This window comes from Acipenser ruthenus, chromosome 49 (assembly GCF_902713425.1).
Source record: "Acipenser ruthenus chromosome 49, fAciRut3.2 maternal haplotype, whole genome shotgun sequence".
NCBI classification, from domain to species: Eukaryota; Metazoa; Chordata; class Actinopteri; order Acipenseriformes; family Acipenseridae; genus Acipenser; species Acipenser ruthenus.
The window spans coordinates 7947012-7962855 of record NC_081237.1 but is presented as its reverse complement, the minus strand read 5'-3'; the positions used below and the strand labels follow the sequence as shown (position 1 = coordinate 7962855).

General features: G+C 41.7%; 1 protein-coding gene across 5 annotated transcripts in view; it reads left to right on the top strand.

The window, feature by feature from the left end:
- Nucleotides 1-15844, top strand: part of LOC117962273 (nuclear factor 1 C-type) — a 95913-nt gene that overhangs the window by 57683 nt on the left and 22386 nt on the right. For 2 of the 5 annotated variants that reach the window (XM_034912184.2, XM_034912182.2), the window contains exons 3-11: nucleotides 1782-1853; nucleotides 2316-2390; nucleotides 2732-2876; nucleotides 3307-3431; nucleotides 6118-6189; nucleotides 10129-10257; nucleotides 11162-11346; nucleotides 12011-12170; nucleotides 14536-14621. In XM_034912184.2, the coding sequence (XP_034768075.1) occupies nucleotides 1782-1853; nucleotides 2316-2390; nucleotides 2732-2876; nucleotides 3307-3431; nucleotides 6118-6189; nucleotides 10129-10257; nucleotides 11162-11346; nucleotides 12011-12170; nucleotides 14536-14621 (1049 nt within the window). The remainder of the gene's footprint in view (nucleotides 1-1781; nucleotides 1854-2315; nucleotides 2391-2731; nucleotides 2877-3306; nucleotides 3432-6117; nucleotides 6190-10128; nucleotides 10258-11161; nucleotides 11347-12010; nucleotides 12171-14535; nucleotides 14622-15844) is intronic. The other 3 variants (XM_034912183.2, XM_034912185.2, XM_034912186.2) reach the window with 3 other exon arrangements.

Sequence of the window (15844 nt, the reverse complement as noted above, 5' to 3'; positions counted from 1 at the left end):
CAGTTTCAGTAACAATGAACACAAGAGTGGATGTGTTGATACACTTGCACACCAGCAGGCAGTGAAGTCCTGAGCACCGGAAGCAGTCCTATTCCATGTGGTTATGCAAATGGAAAGTTAATGGTATGAACAAGCTGGTAATCCATTGCCGGGCCCCGGGCTCCTATATGACGAGGACCGCTGCGTAACGTTTGTATCAAATCCATTGGGATGCCCTTGCTGTTAATCCGTTAGTTAGCTCTGCTCAGGACTTGTGTAAGTTTTGCTTCCACACTAAACTAGAAGACGTCAAGGGGCTTTGCGTTTGCACAGCTTGAGCAGCTGTGTGCGTGTGTTTATATAAGAGATCGTCGGTCCACGGATCCGTCTTGGAAATGTGCTTTCTACTCCAAGGTCAGGGCTTGCATTTTGCCAGAGGAATGTGTGTCGGAGTAGCGTGGGATTTTTGGCCAACACTTTATTTCATGACATGGACAGTTTGTTTATCTGCGTAGAGCATTGTATGTTCGTACCCATTGATTAATCACATCATTATTCTCAAAGTGCCCGTTGTGTAGGTCAGGGGAGAGTTATTGATATGTATCTTGTGAATGATATTGTGAAATGCCTATAATGCACGCTATAATACACTTTGACACGTATCATAATGGCAGCTTTACCAGTGCTCTTGTGGTTGATGCCACAGAACCCCTTGGTGGAATTATACTCTTCGCTGTCGTCTTTATTATACCGTGTATTTTAAGATTTTGATATAGATTTCTTTATTAGACGGACTTGCAGCAGGGAGATGCAGCTTTTATATGGTTAGAACACTGCAAAATAGCGCAGCAAAAGACTGTTTATACAGTGCTCATGTGTATCTGTGGTTTATTGTGATGCCATTGGTATGTGAAAACATGAGAAGGTTAACACTGTGGTGAGTTATTCTACCAGTACGACTCATATCACTGGAGCTGCCCTTGGGCTACCATTGCTTTTTTAGTACCAAGCCATACCTTTGCCATTGGTAAGGATGAGTACCTCTGCTTCTGTAGCTTTGTAGTGCCTGTGTATTCACTTCTGTCCTGTGAATCCTTCACAGCATGCTTGGTATTTATAATATTAAAAACAGCAGGACGATATGATTTGTTTGAGTAATTAAGTGGGGAATTATTAAATGCTGTATCCCTTTTTTAAGGCAGAAATTAATATCTAGCTGAAAAACCTGGCTGTTTTTTTTAATGTTTAATTGAGGGAAATGTATTCAGAGGAAAAGTACTAAAAAAAAAAACACACACACAACAGAAGCTTAAAAAAAGATAAAACAGCAACAGGATTTTCAATTGAATTTATTCACGCGAAATGGGTTAAGTTATAAATCTGGGCTAGTCTTTAATTCTGATTATGGACGAGCCACGTGCTGAATGGGAAACCAGGTTTTATTTGATCATTTATTTGTTTTCCTTTTTTTTTCCTGGATGTAGAATCCATTTGAGAAACTGCAACTAGAAGGGAGTCTCACAAGCTGTAGGATCTGCAGGCAGCAATGAATTAATCACTAACTAATGTTTAATGAATGCATTTATGAAATGATTCACTTCAACAGAAGAGGAGTCCATGACAAAAAGAATGCTTTATGACTATAACAATGAAGAATCACACTGGGTGCTTCTCAGATCTGCTCAGATCAGAAGGCAGGATGTGTATCGTGAGATTACAGTTGCAATACCAGCTCATGTTTCCAGAGCTTTATCCAGCTCAGGTCTCTTTAATCCCAAATCCTCTGTATCCTTCTGTTACAGAATCCGAGCAGAGCAGCAGTCCTAGAACCAGGATTGGCTCAGACCAGGAAGACAGTAATGCAGCCACGATGGGTAAGTGATGTATCCGACCCCATCCCCCTAAGTAACCGACCCCAAAGAAACTCTTATAAAGTCAGTCTTATCAAGTGATTCAACCTCCCCACCTTTTCACACCGATAGCAGACCACAAAATCCACAATGACATCTGCCAGTGCTATTCGGCTTGGCTGGCTGGTGGTGTTTTTTTTTCTCGTAAGCCGTTTACAGTAACAGAAGACATGTGAATCCCCTACCTTCTCTGTGATGCAGCAAAACCCCCATCACACGTTCTCATTGATATACAATGGGATGAGCCAAATCATTGCAGTACCATGGACAACGTGCCAGGGCATCAGGACCACTGTGCAATATGTGTGCCAACTCCATATCTTCTTCTTCTTCTTCTTCTTCTTCTTCTTCTTCTTCCTTCTTTCTTCCTTCTGTTTTTCTGTTTTGGGTATCACCCCCAGGTCATGTGACTTTTGTCTTTTGCAGATGCCCCAGAGTTTCAGGACAGCTTTGTGGCTTCAGGAGTTTTTAATGTAACAGAACTGGTTCAAGTCTCCAGAAGTAAGACTTTTTTGAATAAATTATTGGCACTAACTTTGAAGTGCTATTAGTATTTATAAAAAAAAAATGGTATGCTGCAGTCCTGTCTTATTGATTTTAAGTGATCGATATTGAGTTAAAGACTGTGGTATAAAGATCCTTCTGATCTGTAGATCATTAAAATAGACCCCAATATACAATACATGATGCTGTCCACACACATGCTGTAGAGTGTTTGTAAATGAGGTGGCGGGATTCAGCAGCCTCTGTTTGTTGAAGCACTGGACATTGCAATACAATATTCACACCGTATATGAGTTTGTGTTAACGGTCCTCTCATGGGACAGAGTTTTAGTAAACAGGTCCATGTTGTGTACCCACAGCCCCAGTGGTGACGGGGACAGGCCCAAACTTCTCCCTGGGGGAGCTCCAGGGGCACCTGGCTTATGACTTGAACCCTCCGGGGGCAGGCTTGAGGAGGACCCTGCCCAGCACCTCATCCAGCGGGTGAGTATTGCTGCAGAGGGCCAGTGCTTCCCATCAGCGAGTCCTGGGTCATTCAGACAGCAAAGCCATTTGTTGGGCTGTGTTTCTCAAGATAATAGTGTTAATAGATGTTGATGCTGGTTATAAGCTCAGGGACACAAATTCTAATACTCGGACAAACAAAATATATTTGGCAATAATTACTATTGTTTAGTAGACACTTTTATTCAAAGCAGACTTTAAATTGCTTTTCAGAACAGAGCCCAGTAATACCTCAATGTGGCAATTTTTTTTTGACATAAGAATGTGTCATGTGATCCCAGTCCTGGAAGGGTTAAACAGTCTAACTGTGAAATCCTGAATTATAAAACTGGGGCATTGATTGAGAATATTCTGTGAGAGAATTACAGTGAGGGTACTTCCTGATGGTAGTCTCTTTGCTTCCCTTCAGGAGTAAAAGGCACAAGTCTGGCTCCATGGAAGATGACATTGACACTAGCCCAAGTGGAGAGTACTACACCTCTCCCAACTCCCCCGCCAGCAGCAGCAGAAACTGGCCTGACGAGATGGAGGGGGGTGAGTGGGAACCAAGTGTTTAGATTTAGAGGGAGCGGTGGTGGATTGGATGTGCGCTCCATGTTCCTTCAAAACCTTACAGAAATATTAGGGGGAAAAAAAACATTGGGATCCCGTCAGAATCTCAGCGTATGTGCAGAACCATTTGCAGAACCACAGCATTGCCAGCAGCAGCAACTGGACTTGAAACAGATAGTCTGATCCTTGGATTATCGATTGACTGATTATGATCAATTATCTCCCCAACCCTAGGTCATACCGTTGTATTAACATTGGTATGTCAAAATATGTGTTAGCATTCCAATGGCTCTTGGCACAGTGCAGAACAATTGAATGGCAAAATCTAACGGTCCGTTCAATAATAGTTTATCCATTATGTGAGCTGAACTCAACATGCGCTGGTGGTTTGGGAAAACGCATATTTTGAAAGAACAATGGTACTGCATAATTCAATATTGGGAGCAGGCTGGTGGAGGTTTGTCCAAAGAAATAACTACTAATCTAACCAGTAATTTTGACCCACCACTGTTTCAGTTAATAAAACCCCTATGTTTGGTATTACTAACTATAGCATAGTTGTATGACTCACCCAGACTATAGCATTTATATCCTAGTGCTTTGAAATTTGGCATAGCAGCGTGTGTGTGGTAATTTTACTAACCTATAGTCTGTAAATTATTTGGGTATTACTAACCCGAGTAGCTGTTATACCACAGTGTGTTATATTACTACTTGTAGCAGCAATATCGCAACATTTGGTATTACTAACTTCAGTACCTGCTATAACAGTGTTTGGTATCACTCATTTCAGTAGTCCAGACTTAGGTAGTGACATGGCTGATCAAAGGGCTTATTGTACTTATGAGAGTTTCCCCACATCCACCTTCAACATTAGAATGATATCTTTGCAAACAGCCATAAGAGTCACATGGTCTCGAAGCCTGAGACCTAGACTAGCACCATTAAAGCTGGAATAGAGTTTAGCATGTTAATGATCCCCAAGGCACCTTAACAAATCTCTAATATGGAGGTTTGTCTAGTCTTTATTTGATCAACAATGAAAGAGTGTTCAGGCTTAGTTTAGTTGCCAGGTAGATATTAGCGGTTTCTTGAATAGTCTTGCTTAATAACTGCGGCTGGGGGCGGACAGCATAATCTTTCTTGTGGGAGTGGCAGCTAACAATTCTCCCCATTGTACAGGGATGGAAGTCAGGGAAGCTGGATCCACGTGACTGTGGTAGTCTTCTGAAGGGCACCTCTGAGTTAGCATCTAGCTAACTAGCGTGCCATGTAGCTTTGTTTTCAAATGCAAAAATATTTTTGAATATTTAGCTTTTTTCTTCTGACAGTCAAAAAAAAAATAATGTAATATGTTCAGTCTGCTTCTCTTAATTTTTTTTTATTTTGGTTACGCTTTACAGTAAGCAACAGTTTATATAAGAAAACTAGAACTTGTTTATCTTTATTTCTTGTATTTGTTATTTATTTATTTATTTATTTAGTTGCCCCATTTATATCATTTTTGTGTTTTATAAATGTTATGGCTCATGAAAATGATGCACAGTGACACTGGGCCCTCCTTGCCATTCAAGCCTGGGTCTTTCCTAAAATGAGGCAGACAATTGTATTTTAAATCTGGGCTCATTTGAGACCAATCTCTTCAAGCCAGGTTGGAAGTCTTGAGCTGTAAAAGCTTGTGCATTAACACACTACGCTAACCTTTATTCTGTCATTTTTGTTTAATATTCCCTCTTTTACTAATCAGACTCTCTTTCCAGCACATCCACACATCTGTTGAAGCACGTAGTCTTGGGGGCTAGTCTGACTTTTCTTATTTTTCTATTGAGATTCAAACAAAGGAATCGTGTATTCTAAACAACTGTGCTGATTAGGGGCTTTGTGCAGTAAGACTTATCTTCAATATCTATGCCACGTGTCTGGGATAAAAAAAGTTCTGTGCTAAATACCCCCATTGTTCTAACAGAAGACTTTTTTTTTCCCTTGGATATACCTTAAGGATTTCACTTTGTCTCGTGTGTTGTTGTCTGTGCTGTATAATTTTAGATTCTGTTGAGGCATTATTCAAGTAAATCATGTAGCATCGGACAACACCAGAAATGTGTCGCTTTCCACTCTTAAATCACAAAAAGTTTACCTTTTTGTCATGTTTATACTACAGTTAGGTGTGTTATGTACCCCCCACACCTTTATTATTTGTAATGTTTATCTGTTTTTCTTTCACTTTCTCATAAGCTTCCTGTCCAGACAGGAAGGTGATGCCCCCTCTTGCTTCTATTGGCTGATTCCCTAGCCTTCTAATAATAGAACGCAGGCAGTGATTGGCTATATTGGCCATATACCCTGAACAGTTCCAAACATGACAATTACAAAATACGTATTTCCTTGCACATAACTGCAGCCAAACATTACACTGAAATGCGACTGTAAACTGAATCTGGGGTCTGGGTTCTCAACAGGTAATTGAAGGCATGTCAGTCACAATGTTACAGTAAAAAAAAAAAAAAAAAAAAAAAACAGCGTTCAACTGTAAGTTGCAACAGACGAGCCCGGTCATGCACATAACACAGACGTTTTCTTAACCTCGTCTTACTCAGTCCTTCCTGTGGCTCTTGTTCTGATTAAACTAAACCAAAGGCCCTCTAACCCCCGTTTTGTCTAATCCCAGGTTGTTCAGTCAGGATTTACCGGGAGCTCTTCAATCCCAGCCTCATCATGTCAACGTCTCCTGTCAAATACGGTGCGTCGCTTTTACAACTGGCTTTCCCAGGTTTCTGCTGGATACTGCCGAGCACAATTCCAACCCCCCCCCACCCTTTTCAACACACTGTTAGGGTTGTGGATGACGTGGCTGTATCTTTCAGGGTTTATATAGTTATTTTTAAGGATGTGTGTTTCCCTGTGAAAATGCTACTTTGTTTTATTGTTTATTGATGGAACCCTAAGCAAACAAACGGTTCCTTTTTACTGTTACTTTGTGAGTCATTTTTTTCCTATATGAAAGACACAAACATTATTGTAATTGTATTTGATTATTTTATTTTTTTTAATGAACTCTAAAAGAATGTTCAGCTCAGGTTCCCAAGCGTCTGCCCTCGTGCAGGCACAGCTACGTGGTGTACAGGGTGAGTCATACAGTCAGAGGAGGGCAGGGAGTAGAACGTTAGGGATAACACAGAGAGCACTGGCGCTGACGCTCCCCTGGGATAGGGAGGCAGAATGGTCAGAGACTGTTACTCCTCACTGGCCAGGTTCCCGGTCAGCTACAGGGCTGGCCTTTTTCCTCCAGAGGCTGGTAGCTTGTAGAATTCCTGGGTGACCGAGCTTCAGTTCTCCTGAGCTGTGGTGAGGGAAGAGAATTTCCAAATGAAAATAACGGGGGTGAAATAATTGGCCACATACAGTTCCAAAGCTTATCAGTTTTCAGTGCCTCTGCATTCTTTGTGTTACTCTCAGAAGCAGCATTAATTGCTATGATGAAAAAAAAAAACAAAAAAAAAACATTCAAAGATCAAATACACGTATACCATAATATGTGCATCTTTCAGCTAGGAAAATTTGAGACTTATGAAGCGACAGCAATTCATGTAAGATTTACTGAAGTATTATTTTGTTGGCTCAAAGTCCTTCAAGACCACAAAGGAAGCGCTAATGGCCAACTGACCTTATGATCTCTAACAGCGTCAGTTCCGATCAATAGAGGTTATAAAGCTGTTCATGTGAGTGTGGATTTGATCATGATGACCTGATTTCAGGAGGAATTGATATTTGAAGTCCTGTTGTATGCAATAACATTTGATTTCCCTGTATTCCCTCATTTTCTTATCAAAGTAACATTGTACATCATATTCAATACCATACTAACCAGTAGGAGTTGTTTTTTTTCCTGTGGCATTTAGGAGTTCATAGAAACATCTATTTCATCCACCTTTTTTTTTTAAGTTGTGGTGTTTCATGAGAAAGAGAAATTCAGATAAATATATTGTTACACCCTACATAACCTAGGTATTCCTTATTTCTTGTACAACCTAGTATTTAAATTTCTTACTAGTTCGTCAATCAACTCCACACACAAAACAGGGTGTTGAGTTCATGATGCTCTGGAAGAAATCCAATTACAGGTAATTACAGTCTTATATACACTCTGCCCTCCAGCAAGTATTGGACTTAATGTATCATCAGGTCTTGTCCTCAAAAACACAGTACCAGGGTCAAGGACGGTGCGGGCCAAGGACTGTTTTCTTAATCTATGATTTAAAATCTGTTAACCTGGGGTGTTCTGTTGTCACCCTCTTGGTGACCCCAGCCTGCAGAAGGTCAACAGCGTGACCCCTCCCCCACCCCCTTGGACTGCCTTCCACTCTGGAGTAGTCTTCCTGTCTAGACTGCTCAAACAAGCCTGTTAGTTAGTGAGCTCTTCAGCTGGTGATGCCTTGAAGGGGAGAGGCTCATCCGGGACTCGGGTTTAGTATTGAGACTGGATTTCCGGTTGCCATCCGCTTGGGATTAAGTGCTGTCCAGACCCGCGACTTTAAAAGGAATTTGGGTTTCTCTGAGAAGCCCTGGCTTAGGGGTTGATTTTCAGATCGTTGATTTGGTCAGGAAAAGGTCCCTTGACAGGCCAGCTGTACTGCATTGGGCAGACAGGAGCAGCAGTGATTATTGACAATTGACAAGTAATGTGACGTTATTCAGTGGTGCAGCTCTGAAACCTTTCCCTAGCTGATTATCGATTAGGACATGCAGATAAATATTTGCGCAAGAAAACACATTTTAGGCGCACCAGAAATTATCGATTTAATCGTCAACGATAAATAACCTAGATGCTGTTTTTTTTTCCATCTGGAATATTTACATGCCTTAACAGAACCACACTTCATTTCAGTATATTTGTATGCAGGAGTGTTTAGCAGGATTGCTGCAATCGAAGGAGACACAGCGGTTGGAGGCCTTTGCAAGTAACATTCACCAGCTGCGTCTCATGAAACCAGTCTGACACTATACAACTTGCAACCGACATTGTAACCCCCTTGCTGTGGGTCGGGAAAGAGAAATTAAAAGTGGCATTGCCTTTTCAAATGAGTCTATTTAAATGATCTCAACACCCCCACACTGATACTCTAGATGAATCCTGCTGCCCCCCCCCCCAGTCTGATTTATTAACCCACTAATCAGCATTATTAAAGGGGTTGTAGCTTACAAAATAATTTCATAAACCATACTTTTCATACTCTTTTATTCACCGTATAGGTCCCAGTTTTGAAGGAAACACATGATATCGCGAACCTGTTTTTTTTTGTTTGTTTGAAACATGGTGCCTGGTACTAGGTTAAAGAAATTTCAGTTTCCTTGCCTTATCTTACAGGAAGTCTGTTGCTGCTTCTCTTCCCAGGTCATTTCACCTCAGCAGTGTTTTTTTGGAGGCAAGTCTCAGACTGGAGGCAAAACATGTTAGTGTTTAGGGGAAGCGGCTAGTATCGCTCTCCAGGCGGAACGCCCATGAAATTGCGAATCAATATCCGAAAGCCTGCAGAGATAGATTTCTTTAACGTAGTGTAGCACCAGGTACTTTAAAATGACAATCCAAGGGGAAATGATTTGGGTTAGCTTGGAGTGGCAGTGCTTCAGCCTCTGTTTACATTGTTAGTTGGATGTCTACAAACAGTTGCTGGATGTAGGATACATTTAAAATACTTTGAATCTCGCACACCCGCTTCCGATCCTCCAGGAACACTAGAGCTAAAAGAAGCTGTTGTGTCGTGGTTACTGGTTTCTCCTTAAAGGACCCGTTTCGTACAGCACTGCAGCTCTGTAATAATGGCAGGCATATGCAACCCATTTCGGTCAATTACGTGGCGCAAGCTTTGGTCTTAGAAGTGTCTAAGCCTCGCCTTTCAAAGTTTTGCTTTTATGGGACTCCCGAATAAGTGTTTAAAGAGAGCTCCTGTACCTGTAACTTGTTTAATGGCCTGGTGTGGGGTTTATTTTACAGGCTTATCAAGTTCAGTCCCTCGTTTGAGATGAATAAATCAAATTGAAAGGAGCCGCGGGGTGGCGTGGAGCTGGAAGTGCTGAGGGTATATAGAGTATGAGTGTACAGGATACAGAGACAAATGCAGCGTTAGTGAAACAGCCCAGCCGAAACGCTAGAGAGAGGAACCATATTCGCAAACTAGAGGATAAGTTTTGGTGGTACATGTTTACTAGGGATCATATTTCTAACATTTCTTGTAACTTAAGCACACAATTCACGGCAAACCATTTATATTCCTCTTTTTTAAGAGCGTTTTAAACACAACTCTTCCCTTCGCCCCTTACATGGAAAGTGTAACTAGCGTTCCACGCACTGGACATTCCCTCAGATCATTGCCAGCTGTCTGCATGACAACACTAAATACCTCCAACTACTAACAAGCATCTGCCATCTCTAGAAACTCACTTTCTTTCACTTGCTTTGATTTTTTTTTTTCCAGGACTTAATTGTGTAAGCATAGGAAACATCTGTAACTAACAATCACTCAATAATGTCTTCAATAAAAAACACAGAAGGGGAGAATGGAGCTGCTCTCCAGCAGCGTGCCTGGTCTTGTCTTTAGTATCCTGAGATCCCCAGTGCAGCAGCGAGCCTCTTCCACTGTGTCCCACTCCTCTGTAAACCTGGTGTTCCCTCTCTCTGCAGGAATCTCTCCCACAGTGAAGAAGACTGAGATGGACAAGTCTCCCTTCAACAGCCCGTCTCCACAGGACAACTCCCCGCGGCTCAGCAGCTTCACACAGCACCACCGGCCCGTCATCGCCGTGCACAGCGGTAAGACCCGGGCGGAGGAGCCTCTTCTCATCCTGGACTTACCCCAGGATCCCGTTTGAATTACCGCACTGCTACCCCTATAGCTGGAGGCAGTCCAAACCTGCGGAAAAATATGCAAAGGATTGTTAAGTAGATAGCTGCTGAGTGTTCTGCGGAGCATCTTGCGTGTTTAGTATTTGTATTAATAATGGCTAATCAAGCAAACGTAATCATATCAAACAGTTTATGGGTTAGTACTTCTAATTTAATATGTCCAGCATTTTTATCAGTACAATCTTTAGAAACAGACAAACAAAAACATCCCATCATATGAGACTTCTTATCAGGACACATTTCCAAAGCCTCCAGTCTTTTATTAACTCCTACTTTTTAAAGGAGACAAAACATCTGTGAATTTAACAAAACTGGAACCGAACAACTAAGCTGTATATCTCATGGGTCCTTTAGCAGTCTGGTTATGATAACGATGACGATGATGTAGCTGCAGAATATGGTTAATCTGTGGAAGACTGATTCCCAAGTTTGACCCACATGTCTCCAAACTGCTGATTGCTAGAGTTATATTATAGTATAGTAATAAGTCATGAACAGGCCCTTTGAATTTTAGACCACAATCTCTGTATATAACATCCTAAAGAGAGATCAGTCTGTCTGCCATTGAGATTATCACACCAGGTGTCAGCAGACCACAGCATTGCCAGCAATGGCAGCACAGTGGATTTGAAGCTGATGTTGAACAGTGGTCTAGAAAGAGTAGCACTGTGCCTGGTTTTGTTTTTAACTTTGTGTAGCGCACTGGGATGCCATGCCGTGAAGGGCGCTATATACAAATACTTGCGTATTGCACTGTATTTTGCATTGGATATTGTTTCACAGTCCCCTCCTGTATTGCTGTTGTCTGCAGGGATCTCCAGAAGCCCACATCCTTCCTCATCTCTGCATTTCCCCACTACCACCATCCTACCCCAGACAGCGTCCACGTACTTCCCCCACACGGCCATCCGCTACCCCCCACACCTCGGCACCCAGGACCCCCTCAAGGATCTCGTCTCGCTCGCCTGCGACCCGTCCAATCAGCAGCCGGGATCGGTAAGCCACGCCTCCAGTTTCAAATTTGTATGATTCAGATCTCTCAGTAAAAATATTCAGTTCCTGTACAAAATGTTGTGTGATTATGAATAACTGCATAGTTAAAAGTCTGATACATATTGTATATATATATATATATATATACACACTGTACATATTCATTTTAATATACATAAATAGATGTATCGTGTAGAGTTCTATGCATATATAAAGGGAGTGGGGGGGCCTGTAAAGTACTGCGTGTGTTTTCTCTTTGTTTGCTTGTTAATCCGTTTCTTTTATGTATTTTCAGTACAACGCACATGGTAGTTTTTTTTTTTTTTTTTCTAAAGGGAACCTGCTTACTAGAAGGAGACCCTATACTTTCCCAGACAGAATCTGGGAGGTTGAATAAAACTGAACAAAGAGAAGCTCATTGGCAGGCAAACAGAAGTTCTTTGATAGCCTCTCTCAGTCTCCCTGTCATTTTGTCAGCGCTGTCTGGCTCCCCGCATTGTCATTTCTTTTGGTTTATCATGCCACCGAAACAGAGCTCCCAGCATTAGTACACAGACTGGTGCTACAAAAAAACAGTTTGTCTGTGCCCTTACTTCTCTCTGTCTGTCACACACACACACACACACACACACACACACCGTCCTGAGTTGTCTCTTTTCTTTCCCAGTTAAACGGCAGTGGTCAAGTTAAAGTGCCCAGCCACTACATTTCCTCACAGATGCTGGCACCGCCACCTCCCCCTGGCATGTCCCGACTGACGTTACCACCCGACACCAAATCTGCCACGACCACCACAGAGGGAGGAGCGAATTCTCCAACATCACCTAGTAAGACTTACACTCTGAATGGAGCCCAGAACACAGAATGTGGCTTTCTCAAGCCTGACCCTTCTGTTCTGTGTCTCTCACTGTGCAATTTTGAAGTCACTTACAGTTACAGAAAAAACAAAACAAAACAAAAACAAAAACATTGGCTTTCCATTATACAGGGTTTAATAGAAGGCAGGCATCTTATTATAGTGCTTAATTCCATCGAGGCGGTCTGATGGAGAAATAAAGGACAAGAGCGAGGATCCAGCATACAGTGTTAAGCACTCCCGTGATTTGCTATTGGTCTACCCTTGTAAACTATTTTATTGACGTATTTCAAAAGTCACTTTGCGAATCAGTAAGGAGCCGTATCGGTTTCATACATCACGGAGATGGCAGGATTAATGTAAATTAAACAGAAGAGAGAATAATATAGGTTTCAGTGTTGTTATAATACCATTATCAAAACCATTAGCAGGCCACAGCGTTATAAGCAACTAAGTCAAGTCGACAGAAGTTCCAGCTAATGCCTTTATCAGCATTTCACCAGTCGCATTTTATGTAGAATCTGACACAGAGGTTTGTGTGTAATTGTTATAGATTTAAACCAATTATTTCCAAGGACTCAACAAAAGGCCTTGTCACCAGAACGTATTCAGTGACTTAAAACATCCCAATAACATGAATAAAATATATAATGTTTTATGGTTTTTGTTTTGTTTTTTTTCTTTCAAATAGCTGCTCAGGAATGCACCTCACATAGTAAATGGGTTTTAAAGCTGGCAGTAAATAAGAATGACTGAACCTTAAAGCTTCTGTTTTTTTAATTTTTTTATCACCAGGTAATATTTTATTAGAGACAGAGCTATTACCCTTTGATATAAATATGTGGCTTGGCACTGTCACCCCTGCCTGATATAAAATAACTGATTTATTTAATGCAGGACTTCAGTTTTTGTTTGTTGTTTTGCTTGGTTGTGTTTGTTTCAAAGACTTGGCAACACACACAGAAGTGATACACAGCTACTAGCTCAGCACAGGGAGGTCTAACCCATTGCAGTCAAACTTGAGGCCCTGGTCTAAAACAGGCCTCCAGGAAAGTTTTAATCTGCCTCACAAAACTTAACTAAACATTACCAATTTCCTCCCTAGTAGCATCTCACTTGTCACATTGTAATGAGAGCCATACTTTCCTTAACACTTGTGCTACTGCAATTTACCTTGCTGTGATTTTGATATATTTTAATACAGAAAAATATGGTAATACATGAAGATGCAGGTCCCAGGGAAGATGTATCAGTTCAGAAAAAAAAAGAAAAAAAAAACCTTGTTAATTATCTAGCAAGGCTGTTAATTGAATTTACAAGGGATCAGGCATGTAGTTTATTAACGCTGCGTGATTTACATAACAAGTCATTACTTAAGCAGTCTGCCTCTCTGCTTTCATAAAATGTTCTCAGAATCCCGAATCCCTGAGCGATGCGCAGAGCCGTACCCCCCACCGGAGTACACCGCCAAAACGAATCATTTTTAGATTATTATTTATTACATATGCAAAGCTCAACGGGACAGATTCGTGAAGCGCGGGCTCCATCACAAAGTGAGCAGCTTTGTGTTATAGGAAAACAAACCGGTGAGGTTACAGGACAGCCACAGAGAGCTCTTAAAGGGATATAGCAGCTTCATTTTCTGCAACCTTCTGATTTATTGACGGCCACCTTCAGTAGTAAGGCCACCATTAGCAGTCCCAAAGGTGTCTAGACCCTGTTAAATTCACCTTCAGTACACTTCAATGTCTTTATTTACATGGTTGTGTAATTCAGGAAATCCAACCTCTGTTAAGGTGTTTGCTTGTTAGTTTGTCCTTAACACTCATATCGATGTCACTGCGACATTCATGCTATGCCTAAGCCTAATAATTCAACACAACGCATCTACTTCAACATAACTTAAGAGGGGTGAGTTTCCTGAATCTCTACGCATGCTGTTGCCTTAAAGCAAGAAAATGTAATCCGGTTTAAAATCTCTCTTTGGATTGCAACATTCAAAACTGAAAGCATGGCGGTGCCTGTAAGCAGCACATTGTATAATCCAATGAGGACCCAGGGCTCAGTGTGATGCAATCCAAGGAGGCGGGACACGTGCGGCATAACAGTGTCTGTATCAGCAAGGGACTACTGGATATATGGAAGTGTTTGCTCTTCCTACCTTGTCTCCTGTGCCATGCTACAGGATAACAAAGCTGTTTGCCACAAAACTTGCTGTTCCCAGTACAGAAAGGCATGTAATCCACATTCAGTACTAAAGACTTTAATGCTTTAATATGATAATACGAGTTGGTAATACTGGGTGGCTGATGCTGTTTCTCTTTCGTCCCTCCCAGCGTACTCAGCCCCCGGCACGCCCCCTGCCAACCGTTCCTTTGTAGGAATAGGACCCCGGGATCCTGGGACCATCTATCAGGCACAGGTAGGTCAACCACTGCTGGTATTGCACCGAATGGCTGACGCGACAGAGATATCGGGACACTGATTTTGTGACAGTGACAGTGTATGGCACTGTTTAATATGCCGGTACTTTTTATGAACAGTACAGAAAATGTGTTTTGACATCCAATCCCAAAGCAGTTTCGATACAGATGTACTGCTGCTCCCCCCCCCCCCCCAAAAAAAAATACTCAATTAGACGTCATAAATGTGTCAGTGGTGGTGATGTCATCAGCAGGCGTCGTCAAGTTCAACGGGTAATGAAATGTGCGACGTTGAGTAATATTAATACTATACACCCAAGACAGTTATAAAGTCAGCTGGATCTAATGAGGATGTGAAATAGACACAGCTTTCACTCTGACACATTCATTAATCCGCTAATGGTATATTGCTGTAATACTAGCAAAGTGTAATAAAGCATGGTAAAGCATAGGCAAGCGTTGCAAAGCCCAGAGAGGTAAATAGGTAACGGTAAGCTATGGTAATTGCATAACCATGGGAGAACTGCAATGTTACCATGCAGATTTTACTGTGGGACGCTTTTATAGTGGTCGTCCCAGTATTATATAAAGTCATGGAACCCCTGTATATCATATAGCTTGTCTTACTGCCCATACAAGATGGTGGAGTTGCGTAATGTGGGGGTTCATATTAATTTAAGGAAAAGTCTCAGTTCCCATGCCTAACTCAGGGTAAATCTGCAACATTTGCCCTTGCTAGGTCATTTTTAACCTGCGTCTAACCAGGGTCAAACCATGGATGTAAGCATGTCAGCAAATAGGAGAAAAAGCTGGTTGGTTAACCATGGAAGTCCAACGCTATCTGAAAGCATGGCTTGCAAACAGACCTAATGTATTACCAGATAACATGCAATTCTGTCAAAGCTGCGCATTTGAGATGTATAAAAAGCACAGCAGGTACGAATTCTGGAATTGTTTTAGTTAGCTATAATCACTTAAGATAGCAAAGCTTATCCGAAACTGTGGATATGCCATAACAGTGTGCATAACAAACAAACACATGAAGTAGACCACTCCTGTTATCACTGTAGCCCTCTCTTAACTCTTCCAGACCGATAACCCAAACCACAGTAAACACAGACGGCCTTCCCCTTCTCAGTACTGGCACTGATCCATGCTTCCATCTCAGCTATTGAGAGCGGTATAGATTATCACCTCTCCCAGACTGTGCTGCAGTGCAGTA